Here is an 18,239-nt window from a genome sequence, read left to right on the forward strand (position 1 = left end):
CTCACATCCTCAACCATGAAGACCAATGCAAAGAATTCATTTAGTTTCTCTACAACGGCCTTTTTGTCCTTGAGTGCTCCTTTAGCATCTCGATCGTCCAGTGGCCCCACTGGTTGTTTAGCAGGCTTCCAGCTTCTGATGTACATTTTAAATGTTTGCTATTATTTTTTGAGTCTTTGGCTAGCTGTTCTTCAAATTCTTTTTTGGCCTTCCCTATTATATTTTTACACTTAATTTGACAGAGTTTATGCTCCTTTCTATTTTCCTCACTAGGATTTAACTTTCACTTTTTAAAGGATGCCTTTTTGCCTCTCACTGCTTCTTTTACTTTGTTGTTTAGCCATTGTGGCACTTTTTTTGGTTCTCTTACTATGTTTTTTAATTTGGGACATACATTTAAGTTGAGCCTCTATTATGGTGTCTTTAAAAAGTTTCCATGCAGCTTGCAGAGATTTTACTTTTGGTGCTGTACCTTTTAATTTCTGTTTCACTAACTTCCTCATTTTTGTGTAGTCCCCCTTTCTGAAATTAAATGCTACAGTGTGGGGCTGCTGTGGTGTTTTCCCCGCCACAGGGATGTTAAATTTAATTATATTATGGCCACTATTACCAAGCAGTTCAGCTATATTTATCTCTTGGACCAGATCCTGTGACCACTTAGGACTAAATCAAGAATTGCTTGTGGGTTCCAGGACTAGCCAATCCAAGAAGCAGTTATTTAAGGTGTCAAGAAACTTTATCTTTGCATCCTGTCCTGAAGTGACATGTACCCAGTCAATATGGGGATAGTTGAAATCCCCCATTATTATTCAATTTTTTATTTTTATAGCCTCTCTAATCTCCCTGAGCATTTCACAGTCACTATCACCATCCTGGTCGGTAATATATCCCTACTGCTATATTCTGCTTATTCAAGCATGGACTTACTATCCATAGAGATTCTATGGTAAAGTTTGGTTCATTTAAGATTTTTTACTTCATTTGATTCTACACTTTCTGTCACATATAGTGCCCCATCCCCACCAGCACAACCTGTTCTGTCCTTCCGATATATTTTGTACCCTGGTATTACTGTGTCCCATTGAGTATCCTCATTCCACCAAGTTTCTGTGATGCCTATTGCATCAATATCCTCATTTAATAGGCGGGACTCTAGTTCACCCATCTTATTATTTAGACTTCTAGCATTTGTATATAAGCACTTTAAAAACTTGTCACTTTTTAGCTGTCTGCCATTACATGATCTAATTGAATGGGACTTTTTTCATTTGACTGTTTCTCATCAGATCCTACCTGTATTTCATCATCTTCCATCCTCTCCTCCTTACTAGGACATAGAGAATCTCCATTAAGAGATCCTCCCCTAAGGGGTGTCTCTGTCCAAACCACGTGCTCCTCTGCACCTGTCAGCTTTCTCCCAGCCCTTAGTTTAAAAACTGCTCTACGACCTTTTTAATGTTAAGTGCCAGCAATCTGGTTCCATTTTGGTTTAGGTGGAGCCCATCCTTCCTGTATAGGCTCCCCCTTTCCCAAAAGTTTCCCCAGTTCCTAATAAATCTAACTCCCTCCTCCCTACACCATTGTCTCGTCCGCGCATTGAGACCCTGCAGTTCTGCCTGTCTAACTGGCCCTTTGCATGGAACAGGGACCATCTCGGAGAATGCAGCCATGGAGGTCCTGGATGTCAATCTCTTACCTAGCAGCCTAAACTGGGCCTCCAGAACCTCTCTCTTACCTTTCCCTATGTCACTGGTACCTACATGTACCACGACCACTGGCTCCTCCCCAGCACTACACATAAGTCTGTCTAGATGTCTCAAGAGATCTGCAACCTTCGCACAAGGCAGGCAAGTCACCATGCGGTTCTCTTGGTCATCGCAAACCCAGCTATCTGTGTTTCTAATGATCGAATCCCCCATTACTAACACCTGCCTTTTTCTAATGACTGGAGTTCCCTCCACTGAAGAGATATCCTCAGTGCGAGAGGATACCCTAACATCATCTGGAAGGAGGGTCCCAACTATGGGATCATTTCCCTCTGCTCCAGTTGGATGTTCTCCTTCCCTGAGACTTTCATCCTCCTCAACAGCACAGAGGCTGACTGACCAGGGATGGGGCTGTTCTACTGAGTCCCAGAAAGTCTCATCTATGTACCTCTCTGTCTCCCTTAGCTCCTCCAGTTCAGCCACTCTGGTCTCCAAAGCCCGTACACGGTCTGTGAGGGCCAGGAGCTCCTTGCACCAAATGCACACAAACGCCACCTGCCCATAGGGCAGGTAATCATACATGCTGCATTGGGTGCAATAAACTGGGTAGCCCCCACTCTGTCGCTGGACGTCTGCCTGCATTATCTTTATACTCCTGCAGCTCGTTCCTTCACTGATGTTTTGTTTTTATCACAATCCCCCTCTAAAGCAAACACACCATAGACACAAACACACACACGCTACAGACAACAAACTTACCCCAAGGGTCCCGTAATCGCTCCTCCTTCACCTGGAGAACTCCCAAAACTCCCCTGTAAGCCGCTCCTGGTCACTAGCTCCTCTGGTCACTTACGAAGGGTTTTTTAAAGCCCTGGTCTTTCTGAATAGCCCCGCCCCCTGGTTAAGGGTTGATGGGTGCTAAAGGGCTGAGGGATCACAGCCTTGTTAAGAAGCTCTCAGCTTTGCCTAGCAGGCCACTAGGTTCAGCCCACCCCAAACAAATGGACCAGGTGGTATATTTCAATCAAGCAGCAAGCACACCATGCCCTCCGTAGAACCATGTTATCCTCCAGGTGCTTACAGATTATTTCATTATTTGTTCCAGTATCTTTCCAGGTCTCAAATTTAGGCTGAGTGGTCTATAATTCCTTGGGGCCTTTTTGTTCCCCTTTCCGGTGTTTGCTTCTCTCCAGTCTTCTGGGACCTCACCCGTAGGGTGACCAGATGTCCTGATTTTATAGGGACAGTCCCAATTTTTGGGTCTGTTTCTTATATAGGTTCCTATTACCCCCCCACCCCCGTCCTGATTTTTCACACTTGCTGTCTGGTCACCCTACTCACCCCGTCTGCCATGCATTCTTGAAGAGTGTTACTAGTGGTTCCGAGGTTGCTTCAGCTAGTTCCTTAAGAATCCCAGGATAAATTTCATCAGGCCCTGCCCACTTGAGTACATCTAATTGATCAAACAATTTTTTAATCTGTTCTTTCCCTATTTTGGTTTGAATTCCTTCCCCCTGGTTGTTAGTAATTAATATTATTGAGTAGCTGGTCACCCTTCACCATTTTAATGAAGCCTGAAGCAAAACAGGCATTACACACCTCAGCTTCCTTGCTGTCCTCACTGATTAGCTCTCCTTGCCCACTAAGAGGAGGACTTGCACTTTCCTTCATCTGTCCCTTGTGTAGGACTGAGCAAAGTTGATGATTTAGTTGGGGATTGCTCCTGTTTTGAGCAGGGGGTTTATAGATTCATAGACTTAAGGTCAGAAGGGACCATTATGATCATCTAGTCTGACCTCCTGCACAACGCAGGCCACAGAATCTCACCCATCCACTTCTATAACAAACCCCTAACCTATGTCTGAGTTACTGAAGTCCTCAAATCGTGGTTTAAAGACCTCAAGATGCAGAGAATCCTCCAGCAAGTGACCCGTGCCCCATGCTGCAGAGGAAGGCGAAAAACCTCCAGGGCCTCTGCCAATCTTCCCTGGAGGAAAATTCCTTCCCGACCCCAAATATGGCCATCAGTTAAACCCTGAGCATGTGGGCAAGACTCATCAGCCAGCATCCAGGAAAGAATTCTCTGTAGTAATTCAGATCCCATCTAACATCCCATCACAAACCATTGGGCATATTTACCTGCTAATAATCAAAGATCAATTAATTGCCAAAATTAGGCTATCCCATCATACCATCCCCTCCATAAACTTATCAAGCTTAGTCTTGAAGCCAGAAATGTCTTTTGCCCCCACTACTCCCCTTGGAAGGCTGTTCCAGAACTTCACTCCTCTAATGGTTAGAAACCTTTGTCTAATTTCAAGTCTAAACTTCCTGATAGCCAGTTTATATCCATTTGTTTTTGTGTCCACATTGGTACTAAGCTTAAATAATTCCTCTCCCTCCCTGATATTTATCCCTCTGATATATTTATAAAGATCAATCATATCCCCCCTCAACCTTCTTTTGGTTAGGCTAAACAAGCCAAGCTCGTTGAGTCTCCTTTCATAAGACAGGTTTTCCATTCCTTGGATCATCCTAGTAGCCCTTTTCTGTACCTGTTCCAGTTTGAATTCATCCTTCTTAAACATGGGAGACCAGAACTGCACACAGTATTCCAGATGAGGTCTCACCAGTGCCTTGTATAATGTACTAACACCTCCTTATCTCTACTAGAAATACCTCGCCTGATGCATCCTAAAACCTCATTAGCTTTTTTAACGGCCATATCACCTTGGCAGCTCATAGTCATCCTGTGATCAACCAATACTCCAAGGTCCTTCTCCTCCTCTGTTACTTCCAACTGATGTGTCCCCAATTTATAACCAAAATTCTTGTTATTAATCCCTAAATGTATGACCTTGCACTTTTCACTGTTAAATTTCATCCTATTACTACTACTCCAGTTTACAAGGTCATCCAGATCTTCCTGTATAGTACCCCGGTCCTTCTCTGTGTTAGCAATACCTCCCAGCTTTGTGTCATCCACAAACTTTATTGGCACATTCCCACTTTTTGTGCCAAAGTCAGTAATAAAAAGATTAAATAAGATTGGTCCCAAAACCGATCCCTGAGGAACTCCATTAGTAACCTCCTTCCAACCTGACAGTTCACCTTTCAGTATGACCCATTGTAGTCTCCCCTTTAACCAGTTCCTTATCCACCTTTCAATTTTCATATTGATCCCCATCTTTTCCAATTTAACTAATAATTCCCCATGTGGAACCATATCAAATGCCTTACTGAAATTGAGGTAAATTAGATCCACTGCGTTTCCTCTGTCTAAAAAATCTGTTATCTTCTCAAAGGAGGAGATCAGGTTGGTTTGGCACGATCTACCTTTTGTAAAACCATGTTGTATTTTGTCCCAATTACCATTGACCTCAATGTCCTTAACTACTTTCTCTTTCAAAAATTTTTCCAAGAACTTGCATACTACAGATGTCAAACTAACAGGCCTATAGTTACTCGGATCACTTTTTTTCCCTTTCTTAAAGATAGGAACTATGTTAGCAATTCTCCAGTCATACGGTACAACCCCTGAGTTTACTGATTCATTAAGAATTCTTGCTAATGGGCTTGCAATTTCATATGCCAGTTCCTTTAATATTTTTGGATGAAGATTATCTGGGCCCTCCGATTTTGTCCCATTAAGCTATTTGAGTTTGGCTTCTACCTCAGATGTGGTAATATCTACCTCCATATCCTCATTCCCATTTGTCATCCTACCATTATCCCTAAGCTCCTGAGGTCCCTTCCAACCCTGAGATTCTACCATTCTATGATCCGGCCCGTCAGGGCTTTCAATCCAGCCTGCAGGATTGCCAGCCCAGTGGCGCAGTGGGGCTAAGGCAAGCAACCTGCCTGCCCTGGCCCTGTGCCGCTCCCGGAAGCAGCTGGCATCATGTCCCTGCAGCCCCTGGGGAAGCGCGGGGGGGGGGCAGAAGAGGGCTCCATGCACTGCCCTCGCCTGCAGGCACCGCCCGCCCCCACAGCTCCCATTGGCCGGGAACAGGGAACTGTGGCCAATGGGAGTGGTACCCGCAGGCGAGGGCAGCACACGGTGGAGCCGCCTTCCCCACCCCCACCCCCAGGAGCCACTGCTGGACACACTGGCCACTTCCAGGAGCAGCGCGGGGCCAGGGCAGGCAGGGAGCCTGCTTTAGCCCCACTACGCGCTGCTGCCATCCCAGAGCTGCACCTCGAACTGCTCCTGCACCCCGCACCCCAACCCCCTGCCCTGAGCCCCCACCTGCACACCGCACACTGCCCCACACCCTGCACTCCCTCCCGCACCCAACCTCCTGCCCCAGCCCTACATTCATGGCCCTGTATACAATATCCCCACCCAAATGTAGCCCTCGGGCCAAAAAGTTTGCCCACCCCATCCTAGCGTATTTAAAGACTCTCGTCTTCACGCTGGTGTAGATGGAGAAGGCGCATCAGGGCTGTACGGCTCTGGGGAGTCAGCTACACATAGGAGTTATGTGGCTATTCACTGCCCAGGGCAAAACTCACCAGACATGCTGGCCGCTGAGGGAGAGCCAGGGGACTGCTGAGGGCTCGGTAGGGGATGGGGGCTAGGCGGGACTCTGACGAAAGAAGGGATGAGCCCAGGGACCTGAGGGCACTTCTCTTCCCTCCCCAGCCCGGGAGGCCGTGGTGTGGAGCATGGAGCAAGGTCACCTGCAGGAGAAGTATCATCTCTTCAAGCAGCAGGCAAAGGAGCAGTACTCGCTCCAGCGGCAGCAGCTCAGCAAGCGGCACGAGAAGGTGAGTGCAGGGCTGGCTGCTGTGTGGTTGGCACCCACGGCCATGGAACCAATGGAGGCTGGACCAGTGGGATTCTGATGTGGTTGGCATCAACAGGGAAGGACTAGAGCCACCTGGGCCAGTGGGACACAGGAGCCCTGGGAGGCCAGCATGCTCAGCCCCAGAGCAGCGCTCTCCCTCCCCACACAGCCTCCTCCCTCGGCTGCCCTGCCCCTGCCCTCCCCCTCCTCCATGGCTCCGGTCCTAACCCAGGCTGGGCTCCTGTCTGGGGCTCTGGGCTACGGATGAAAGAGGATCCTGTAGTGGGGCAAGAGGGAGCCCAGCAGCCAAGCTCTCCTCTCAGCTCAGCTCCAGCCCGCCACTCCCCAACCAGGCCTGGCAGAGGAGGAGCCAGCCTGGGAGGGGAGAATTCTGCTACCCCCTGCTTGGGGCCATGCGAAGGCGGTGAGCAGGAGGAAGGGGTAACGGTGGATCACTTTCTAAGCACCCGGGCCTGTCCCATCCCGGTGGCCGGCCCCTGACGCCTGTGCACGCCTCTCTGCTAGGAAACCGAGCGGATGAGCCGCTTCCACCTCCTCCTGCTGGACGAGCTGAGGAACCAGCAGGCACAGCAGCACACTCAACTGCTGAGAACGCAACGCGGGGACGCCAAGCTCCGCCTAGCCATGTTCAAGGAGAGTCTGAAGATCCAGGAGGTGACGGGCGCTGAGCAGAAGGACAGGACCAAGCAGGTACTGACCCCTAGCAGTTCCCACGCCCACCAAGTGCCTTCTCCAGAGAGGGCGGCAGGGCCCCAGCATGGCCAAAGGCTGCTGCCAGTGCAGAGCCCGCATAACCAGGGCACTGGGGAGATGCCTGGGAGCCAGGGAGAGGACGACACCGTCTCAGCTGTGGGCCCAGGGACAGAGCCACTGCACAGCTCGCGGCCCAGAGCTGAGTGAGCCCTGTGGCTGGAGAATGTCCCCTCTGCTAGGAGGGAAGGACAAGAGAGTCCATGGGATGGAGTCACCAGCAGCTGGCCTGCTGCTGAACCTCCCAGGACAAGGGGTCCCAGGGCTGCAGGCTCCTGGAGCGCCACTTCCCTCCCGGCTCTGCGCTGAATGGCCTCACTGAGGCTGCCAGCCGGGCCTTGGGCATCCTGCAGGGGATGCAGCATCTGGCCAGCAGCAGCCATGTCCCAGCTGTGTGTAAGCAGGGGAATGGGCCCGCTATTGGGGGGAACTTTCCTGGCTCACACACGACCCCAGTGAAGTGGGCTAGTGAAAGGATCCGAGTCCTCGCTCCCCCTCCCTTTACCCAGAGCCCTGCCTGACCTCAAGGGCTCCCCTTCCATCTCCTGGGTGACAGAGTCCTCGTAACCCTGACAAGGCTGGGCCCAAGGTTCCTGGGGAGCTCAACCTCTAACATTGTCACGGTCACTTAGGGCAGGGGCTAGAGTGTCCCCACTCCAGGGTGCTCTCTCTGCACTGGACACTTCTCTGACCCACTGATCATTACAGACAGTTCAAAGCAAATATGATTTATTAAACAGCAACCGATTTAAAAATAAAGAAAAATGGGAAAGGTGAAAGGAAAACCCGTCACCCCGCTCTGTGGCCCGGAGACATCACAACCAGCATCTCTGGGATGTCAGAGAAGTTCAGTCTGCTCCTCACACATCCCAGGCCCTGGCTGTGCTGCAGGGACGCTGTGGGTCGGACACTTGCTCTGGTGGTGGCCACACGCCCTCAGGCTCTAGGTGGTAGGACCCTTCTGCTCAGTGTCGCTCCCGCCCCGTTGGGGTTACGATCCCCCTCCACGTCCGGCCTGCAGGGCCTCTGGGCTGGGGGCGTCTCCCTGTGCTGGGCCCACTGCCCAGGGTCCCTCGCGCTCTGCCCAGCTGCTCACCGCACCTGGCTCCGGACTGCTCCAGCCCTGCCTCCAGCCCCCTGGCCTGCTTTTTCTGGCCCCTTTGGGTGCTGCAGCTCTGCTCCCAGCACAGGTTTGCTCCCTGGGCTGCTTCTGTGGTTCTCTCTGGCTCTGGCTGGCACAGCCGTGCTCCCCAGCTCAGCTTGGCCCCGTCTCTCCTTAGCTGGGGCCCACTCTGCCACCTCACATGTAGGACACCCCCCTCCTCCCCCCAGCCTACTGACTCCCTCATTAGTCTGCCCGTCCTGCCAATCAGGCTGACCTCTCCCCATTGCTCCCGGGGACCGAGGGCTGTGCTGAGCAGGGCGAGGGGTACAGAAGCTGCCACGAAGGGCCCATGCTCGCCCCAGGACTCAGGCAGTGGTTCCCCAAGCCCTGGGGCCCTGGCCGGGACTGTGACCCCTTTGCTGCAGCTGAGTGTAACGCAGGTTGCCGACCTGCTTCCCGCAGTTCCTGCAGCAAGAGGAGGGGCGCCAGCAGGCAGAGGTGCAGCTACAGCAGCAGCAGCACAAGGAGCAGCTGCAGGACCTGCAGCAGCATCTGGCTGAGAACCTGAGTGAGCTGGAGCAGTTGCAGGTGAGTTTGAGCAGCATCCGGGCAGCTCGCCATCCTGCTCCCGTCCCCCTTCACCAGTCACGGGGGGTGCATGTGTGTGTGCGGGGCTCTTCCCCCCTCCCCGCCAGCCCAGACGGCTGGCGTGGGGCAGAGCCCCTCTGAAGCGGGACCGTCCAACTGGCCCTTGCAGGTGTCAGCATTTGCAAGCCTGGCGGCTGTGCCAAGGGCCCCTGGGCCTGGCATGGATTTGATCTGCGTCACGATCCCAGACCCTGGCAGGGCCATTCCTGGTCACTGCCTGTTGCCCGAGTTCATGGCGTGTAATTGCTCTCGCCTCGCATGTCTCCCAGGCCGAGAAGCTCCGCCTGCTGGTCGAACAGGAGAAGAAGCAGCTGAAGGGGCTGGACGACGAACACACTCTGGAGCTGAGCGAGTGGAAACAGCGGCTTGCTACCCGCAAAGAAGTGAGCCTCCTGAGCGCCTCCAGCCTGAGCCGGGGCGATTGCATCACTGGGGTGGGGGGGGGGGCAGCGGCCCCGAGCACCCCTGCAAAGGGGGATGGGTTCTAGGCCCAGCTGTGCCACAGACCCTGTGGGATGTCACCCAAGGTCCTTTGCCGTGCTGTGCCACAGTGTCTCCAGCTGCACTGCGGGGGCAGACCCTGACCTGCTGGGCAGGGGCTGGTGCTTGGGAGCTGCTTCGATGCTGCAGAGACAGGGGGACCACGGGAGTATCTCAGCAGAGCTCTCGAGCCTGCTCCCAACCTTCACACACAACACGTTCCCACTAGCTTCGGCACAATCGAATCCTTGAATGAAACCTGCTTAGAGCCGTGTTCTCCTCTCCTGGCTTCAGGCACCCAGCCCGGCCTTAGCTGCCGGCTGTGGAGACTCCCTCATTTATCTGCCAACTGCTGCTTTGAACCCAGAATCTCCCTGCTGGGGCAGGGAAAGGGCCTTCGCTGTAAGACTGGCCCAACAGGCTTCACTGGTCAGCAGCCACAGGGGTCCCAGTGGTGCAACTCCCCAGGCCTGCCCAGGGGCTCCAAACTGAGCGGCCTATAACCCGAAACACTTTGTTCCCGTGTCTGCTCTAGATGCTTGAGGAGGCGCTGGCTCACATGAACCCGCTGCAGCAGAAGGAGCAGCACCGTGGCAGTGAATCAGGCAGCAGGATATCCCGGTTCTTCCACTTCCCTTCCTGACAGCCCGCCTAGGATCCCAGTGGGGACGGCCAGCACGGGTCCTAAGCTCCTTCTCCCCATGCCTTGCAGAACAGCTCGGCCGGAGAGCCGGAGCAGAGACGGTGCCTGAGAGCTGCCAGCAGAAAATCCCTCCTGTACCTCTAGTCAGTGGGTTTGATCAAGGTGCCAGTCAACTACAAAGGCCACATGTGACAACGCCAAGGAGCTCTGGGGGGGCTGCTCTCTGTGGGGGATTCCCCAGGCCTAGAGCTCTGCAGTCAGTAGGGCAAGACAAGCAGAGACACGTGGCATGTAGTGGTGGGTAGAGGAGAAGACAAGTGCATCTCAGGCAGTTGGACACGGAGCCTGTAGGGATAGGGGACACCCCGTTAGTACGATTGGCTGGAGGGGAAGATTCACTCGCGTAAGCCCTCACCCAGCTGAGTACATTCCGCTCCCAAAGCTGCGAGACTGAACTCCTCCTGCCCTCCATGCTGGGGGCGGGGCTGTTATAGCTTACGGCAGGGGCAGGCCATTATTTGTTCTCAATGTCCACATTTCTTGGTCAAGAATTAGTCAAGGTCCAGACTCTAGAAAAAAATAATTTAAAAAGCCCAACAATGATGATAAGTAAATAAGATTTCAGGGTCTGTTCCAAAGCATCTGGTGGTCCGGATTTGGCCCACGGTCTGCCTGTTGACTACCTCTGCCTTACTGAAACCCATGATGACAAAGCCAGGCCTTGGAGCAGCCCAGCACGAGGAGCACTACACCCGCTGTTTTTAATTCAAGGTGCTGAGTGTCTGTGCAGTCCATTGACCACACGTGGGTTTATTAGTGCTCTGAACTCTGGCCGCTGGCACTTAGGCACATGAGTGTACAGGCAGAATTGTAGGGAGCACCTATGAGGAGCTAACTTAATGAGCTTGTGCTGAACCAAACCACCATCAACACTGAGCTTAACCAAAACACCATCAACACATTTTTTATTGAGAACAAAACCAACCCCCCAGCTCCAAACTTTGCCTGTCCCCAACTTAAGGAGAAACCTGTATCTGAGGGGAGAGATTGTGGGTCTTGGCAAAGCAGCGGTAATGACACTGGTTCTCCAGGGCAGGGCTGGTGTGTTTCCTCCAGCTGGTGAGGAAGGTCCTGAAACACAAGTCCTTGTATCAGAGGCTCGGTATGAGGCCTAAGGCCTGAGCTAAAGTAATGGTCAAGACTTTGCTGATATAAAAGAAAGTTAAGCTCACAGAATCTGGCAAGAAGAGGGCTGATGCTGCAAACACACACATACCTAGAAGGTACACTGCACAAGCGATGTAAACACGTGCCAGGTTGGTACCAGAACCCTTCAGCACAAGCACATTCCACACAGATAACGAGGAACAGGCTGACCCACCCTAAAGAGAGGGTCAAAAGGATAATATGAGGGATACAGTTGTTTTGTTCGAATCAACATGTACAAGGTGAGAGGTGGCACCTTACTACCTAGAGGGGTTGTACCTCAATATGTCAGGAGTGAGGTATAACTTGTTTGTACCTGTGTATAAAAATGGACCTCTGAGGGGTTGGCTTTATCTGGCCTAGGGGGCAGGGGTAAGTCCTGCCACTGACTGAGCCGGTCCATTGCCAGGGATATGTACTAGTAGAACTGTAGACATCTGATCTGGGGAGCTAGAGACTGTGTATTGTGTGGCAATAAACCTGGCCACGTGCCTTCGTACCTTATCGGAGTCTGTGGTCACTGGGGGTTCTCTGGGGGTCTGCTGAGCCAGCGATCTGAGCAGAGCTGGGGCAGCACACAGAGGGAACACACACATGCAGCCAACGGTTATCAACATTGGACAGAGCAGAGTATCACACCGGTGACGTCTGACGACAGAAGGTACACGGCTTACTCAGGCAAACTTTTCTCCCAACACATGCCAAAGAAAAGTGTGACATTAAAGCAGCTGAGACATACATGCATGGGGAGAGTAAGAATTTTCCTTCTTTTGTGCTTTGGCGGTAAGTTTGCCTAATGACCTCGCCAGGCTGCCTTCAAAAGAGCAACGAGTAGGGGTAACGTTTCCAAAAGTACACAAGCAACTAAAGAGCTTAAGGCCCAATGAACGAGTCCCAGCTCCTCCCATAATCTGCAGTAGTCCTGTTACAATCCATACAGCACATGACATTCTGCATCAGCTGGAGCTGGTGTGGGGGGGTCCTCATGCTGAATTCCACTTGCTTAAAGGCTAGTGACTATTGCTACTCATAGCCGCAGCTACTGCAATGTTGGGGAAGAGAATTGAAGCGGATTGTAGGGTTACCAGGTGTTCGGTTTTCAACCGGACTGCCCAGTTGAAAAGGGACCCTGGCGGCTCCAGTCAGCACCACCTAGTGGGCCGTTAAAAGTCTGGCCGGTGGGGCTAGGGCAGGCTAGTCCCAACCTGTCCTGGCACCACGCTGCGCCCCGGAAGCGGCCAGCAAATCTGGCTCCTAGGTGGGGGGGGGGGTCACGGGGCTGCCCCCGCTCGAAGCACCAGTTCCACACTCCCATTGGCCAGGAACCGCAGCCAATGGGAGCTGGGAAGGCGGTGCCTGCCAGTAAGACCAGCACAGGGAGTCTCCTGGCCCCCTCGCCTAGGAGCCGGACCTGCTGGACGCTTCTAGGGCGCAGCACAGAGCCAGGACAGGTAGGGAGCCTGCCTTAGCCCCGCTGCCTGGGAGCTGCCCTAAGTAAGCCTACACCCCAACCTCGAGCCCCACCCCCTTGCTCCAGCCCTGAGCCCCTCCCCACACCCTGAACCCCTCATCCCCAGTGCATCCAAGCCCACACCCCCCAGCCCATACCCTCACCCCAACTCCCTGCCTCACCCCACAGCCCCCTCCCACACTCTGAATTTCTCAGCCCCACTCCCCAGCCTGGAGCTCCCGCCTGCACTGCAAACCCCTCATCCCCTGCCCCACCCCAGAGCCTGCATCCCCAACCCTCACCCCCTCCCACACTCCAACCTCCCGCCCAAGCTCAGTGAGTGAAGGTCGGGGAGAGCGAGCCCCTGAGGGAGGGGGAAATGTAGTGAGCAGGGGGCAGGGCCTCAGGGAAGGGGCAGGGCATTCAGTTTTGTGCGATTAGAAAATTGGCAATCCTAGCTGATTGCTCCCACAGGGCTCTGGGCTGGGGACACCACTGGAGCGTTAAGACAGCTAGGACATTGACACTCAAGTAGGGCTCAGCAAAAGAGGTCACTGCTGGCACTTACCTCATGCGCTCCAGGCCAGTGGCTGAATCTTAGAGATGGCAGCAGGTCTCCTGAGACCCTAGCTGACCACAGCCACTGCAGTGCACAATGTAAGTGCTGCCATGTTGTGAGATAAGGTATCAGGGTTGGAAGGGACCTCAGGAGGTATCTAGTCCAACCCCCTACTCAGAGCAGGACCAACGCCAACTAAATCATCCCAGCCAGGGCTTTGTCAAGCCTGACCTTAAAAACCTCTAAGGAAAGAGATTTCACCATCTCCCTAGGGAACCCATTCCAGTGCTTCACCCAGGGGCAGCTCCAGACCCCAGCACACCAAACGTGTGCTTGGGGCGGCATGCCACAGGGGGCGCTCTGCCGGTCTCTGGGAGGGCGGCAGGCAGGCCACCTTCGGCGGCTTGCCTGCGGAGGGTCCGCTGGTCCCGCGGCTTCGGTGGAGCCACGGGACCAGTGGACCCTCCGCAGGCACACCTGCGGGAGGTCCACCGGAGCCGCGGGACCTGTGACAGGCAGAGTGCCCCCTGTGGGATGCCGCCGTGCTTGGGGTGGCGAAATGTCTAGAGCCGCCCCTGTTCTTTAGTATTCTTGGATGGAGACTATCCAGGACTCCAGTTTGGCCCTATTATGCTGTTTGAGTTTGGATATGGTAATTTCTACTTCCCTATCCTTTTCCCCATTAGCCACCCTGCTACTGCCCCCAAACTCCTCATTACCTAAAAAACGAGGCAAAGTATTTGTTTAGGCGTTGGGTCATACTTAGATTATCTTTAATCTCCACCCCACCACTTCTTCCTTTCCTATATTATGCCTTGTCCTAGCAGATGAGGAAGAACTGATCCCAAAGCTAAAAGTTACTAGTATCTTACTGTGACGTGTCATTCAATATTCTGTATAAAAATATGCTTATGATAGAATATGACATAACAGAAATACTTTATGCAAGATGGCTCATGTGTAGATATCATTGGAAAGGTTATGATTTACTAAATGCGATTATCCAATTTGTGTGCCTGTATCATTTCTGTATCTGAAGTTAGGAATATTGACTATGTATCTGTATTTCAACTATGCTACTTTGGGTGACACCCACTGCCAACACTTCAGGTACAAAATGTAAAAGCCAGACAGGGTGGAAGGCCCATCAGCGAGGACAATGGGCTGTGAAAAGGTTTGGCCTTCCTGCAGACCCTCCATACTGCCACTGACTCATGGACGCTGTGATACTACAGAGTCAGGTGGTCTGTCACCTGATACTAAAACATTACCTGGTACTTCTTGTAACTTTCCACTGTAAGGGAAGGGGGCTCAAACTAGGGAAACAAAGGATTCCTGCCTTATGCAAATCCTATTTAAAGGTGGGGAGTGAGGTAATCCTGGTTGTCAGTTCTCCCCTGCTGCCCCACCCAAGATGACTGCTGGAAACAACTAAGACTGACCAGGGGGAAAGAACTGGGCCCAGGCTGGAAGGGCATCTGGCCTGTGAAGAAGATGATTAGAACCACATTTAAGGTGCGAACTCACATGTAACCAGTTTCTTTAGTGTATTAAGCTTAGTTTGCGTGTTCTCTTTTATTTTCTTAGTAATCTGCCTTGTTCTGCCTGCTACCTCCTTAACTACTTAAAATACACCTGTTATAGTTAATACATTTATTTCTGGTTTATAATATAACCCATTTTATGTGATTTCTAACGGGGCAGGGGGAATTGTGCACATCCCTCTTCCACATTGAGGGAGGAGGCAAATTTCATACTATACCTTTGGGTCTGCACTCCAAGGGAGGGGGACGTCTGAGTGCTGGAGCAAGTCCCTTAAACTGAGTCTTCCCAGAGCTGATCTGCAGCTGGGTATGGCCCTGCCTGTGTGTGTCAGAGGAGGTTTTAAGAGCTTGGCTCAGCAAGACAGGTTAAAGAGGCCCAGGCTGGCAGAACAGGTAGATTCAGTGGTATCTCAGCACATCAGGTGACTTCCCTAGGGGTCCCACTCGTCACACTTATGTACAAATGATCATGACTTGATCACATATATAATGTGCAAGCAGAATACGTTCCAGACAAGTAATATATATACTTGGTGCTTTAATAGGGCCAAATTCTCAAAGCTGAATACAATTATGAGCCAAATCACCTGAGAGAAAGAATTTAATCAGAAAAATGTGAACAACAATTGGAAATAATTTAAGAATGCCTTACTAGAGGGCCACAATCAAGGAAGAAGGCTGCGCTGGTTAAAAAAACAACCTGGTGTAGAAGGAAAGAGAAGGAAGCAATAAAAAATATATCTAACAAATGGAAGAAAGGAGAAGCTGATAGTATTGAATATAAATTAGGAATTGTAGAAAATTGGTAAGAGAAGCCAAGGGACACAAGGAGAAACCTACGGCCAATGGTGATAAGGACAATAAGGAGTTTTTTAAAAAATATTAGGAGCAAAAGGAATCCTGACAATAGTATTAGTCCGTTACTAGATGGAAATGGTAGAATTATCAATAATAATGCAGAAAAGGCAGAAGTGTTCAATAAATATTTTTGTTCTGTATTTTAGAGAAAACAGATGATGCTGTCTCACACTTTCCATTCCACTAGCATCCCTGGAATACGTTAAACAGAAGCTACTAAAGTCAAACATTTTTAAATCCAGGAGTCCAGAGAACTTGCATCCAGGAGTTTTAAAAGAGGTAGCTGAGGAACTCGCTGGACCATTAATGTTGAGTTTGAGTAAGTCTGGGAGTACTGGGGAAGTTCCAGACTGGTCAACCAGATGACCTATGTAATTATAGGCCTGTCAGTCTGACATCGATCCTGGGCAAGATAATGGAGTGGCTGATAAGAGTCTCAATTAATAGTGAACTAAAGGAGAGTGATATAATTAATGCAAATCAACATGGGTTTCTGGAAAATAAATCCTGTCAACCTAACTGGATATCTTTTTTTGAGCAGATTGCAAGTTTGGTTGATAGAGGTAATAGTGTGATATAACATAGTTAAACTTCTGTAAGGTGTGTGACTTGGTGCCATAACCATCATGTCTCATGGCCCTGGTCTACACTGGGGTGGGGAAGAATTGATCTAAGTTACCCAACTTCAGCTGCATGAATAACGTAGCTGAAGTCGACGTACTCAGATCGACTTATCGCGGTGTCTCCACTACGGTGAGTCGACTGCTGCCGCTCCCCTGTTGACTCTGCCTGCACCTCTCGCAGCGCTGAAGTACAGGAGTCAACGGGAGAGCGCTCGGGGATCAATTTATCATGTCTAAACTAGATGTGATAAATCGATACGCGCTGGATCGATCGCTGCCCGCCAATCCGACGAGCAGTGGCGACATACCCTAAGTGTTGCACAACATTTTGATTAAGAAACTAGAACGATATCAAATTAACATAGTTGTCGTAGTCGTGTTGGCTACAGGATATTAGAGACAAGGTAGGTGAGTTTTATCTTTTGTTGAACCAACTTCTTTTATTGTTCTGTACAGCTCGAAAGCTTGTCTCTTTCAGCAACAGAAGTTGGTCCAATAAAAGATATTACTTCACCAGCCTTGTCTCTATAAAATTAATATAGCACAAATTAAATGGATTAAAAACTACCTAACTGATCGGTCTCAAAATGTAACTTTAAACAAAGAATCATCAACAAGCAGGTGTGTTTCTAGTGGGGTTTTGCAGGAATCAGTTCTTGGCACTATGCTATTTAACATCTTTATAAATGACCTGGAAGAAAACATAAAATCACCCCTGATAAAGTTTGCAGATGTCACAAAAATTGGGGATTGATAAATAGTGAAGATGAAAGATCACTGATTCAGTGCAACTGCAAGGGTGGTTTAGGTTGGTGTAGCGATGCGGGACTCACCCCTGGGCGCCCCCTGCTGGTCTTCCAGGGAATTAGCTTGTCCAGCCATTGGAGCGCCCTCTGCATGTCAGTGTCCCATTGTTGCTGGCCCTGTGTTCCTCCTGGACCCCAGTGCCCCTCTCCTTTGGGTGCTGCCCTCTGGCAGTACCCCACTCTCTGGGGTCGACCTCCCAGCTAGTGTAGACCTGGGCTCAGTGTTCACTGCCACTCCTCATCAACCCCCGCACTCCGGGGCAGACTGCAGTCCATATCACTCATCATCGGCAAAGGGGGTTTGAACCTGCTCCCTCCACCCACCCACAGGCTGCACCTCTGCAACCCCAATACCTTTTCAGGCCTTTGGCTAGGCCTGCAGCCAGGGGGTTTTCCAGGTGGGAACTCCCCAGCTCCCTTGACCTATTCCCCCTATTCTGGTATCTTACTCAAGTCCCAGGCAGCCAGGCCCTTCTCTCTCTCTGTGTCTAGAGAGAGACTGACTGTGCTCCCGGCCCACAGCCTCTTTATAGGGCCAGCTGCGGTCTGATTGGGGCGTGGCCCAGCTGTGGCTACTTCCCCAATCGGCCCAGGTTTTCCCCTACCACAGCCCTCTCCCAGGGCTGCTTTAAGCCCTTCAGGGCAGGAATGGGTGGCCACCACGCTACAGTTGGATATTAGGAAAAACTTCCTAACTGTCAGGGTGGTTAAGCACTAGAATAAATTGCCCAGGGAGGTTGCGGAATCTCCATCATTGGAGATTCTTAAGAGTAGGTTGGACAGACCTGTCAGGGATAGTCTAGATAATGCTTGGCCCTGCCTTGAGTGCAGGTGACTGGACTAGACGACCTTTCGAGGGCCCTTCCAGTCCTAGGATTCTCTGATTCTATATCGCTTGGTAAACTGGATGTAAGCAAAGAATATGTGTTTTAATGTAAATATATACATCTGGAAACAAAGAATGTTGGCCATACTTACAGGCTGGGGGACACTACCCTGGGAAGCAGTGACCCTGAAAAAGATTTGGGGGTCGTGGTAGATAATCAGCTG

General features: G+C 51.2%; 1 protein-coding gene across 2 annotated transcripts in view; it reads left to right on the forward strand.

Moving 5' to 3' along the window:
- The window catches only part of LOC120398877 (serine/threonine-protein kinase 10-like), a 51,186-nt gene extending 38,761 nt beyond the window's left edge, over positions 1-12,425 (forward strand). For both annotated transcript variants that reach the window (XM_039526621.1, XM_039526622.1), the window contains 5 exons: positions 6,352-6,476; positions 7,022-7,207; positions 8,835-8,960; positions 9,290-9,403; positions 10,036-12,425. In XM_039526621.1, coding sequence (XP_039382555.1) covers positions 6,352-6,476; positions 7,022-7,207; positions 8,835-8,960; positions 9,290-9,403; positions 10,036-10,143 — 659 coding nt within the window. In that variant the 3' untranslated portion in view covers positions 10,144-12,425. The remainder of the gene's footprint in view (positions 1-6,351; positions 6,477-7,021; positions 7,208-8,834; positions 8,961-9,289; positions 9,404-10,035) is intronic.
- Positions 12,426-18,239: the final 5,814 nt, after the last annotated feature.

This window comes from Mauremys reevesii, linkage group 2, assembly GCF_016161935.1.
Source record: "Mauremys reevesii isolate NIE-2019 linkage group 2, ASM1616193v1, whole genome shotgun sequence".
NCBI lineage: Eukaryota > Metazoa > Chordata > Testudines > Geoemydidae > Mauremys > Mauremys reevesii.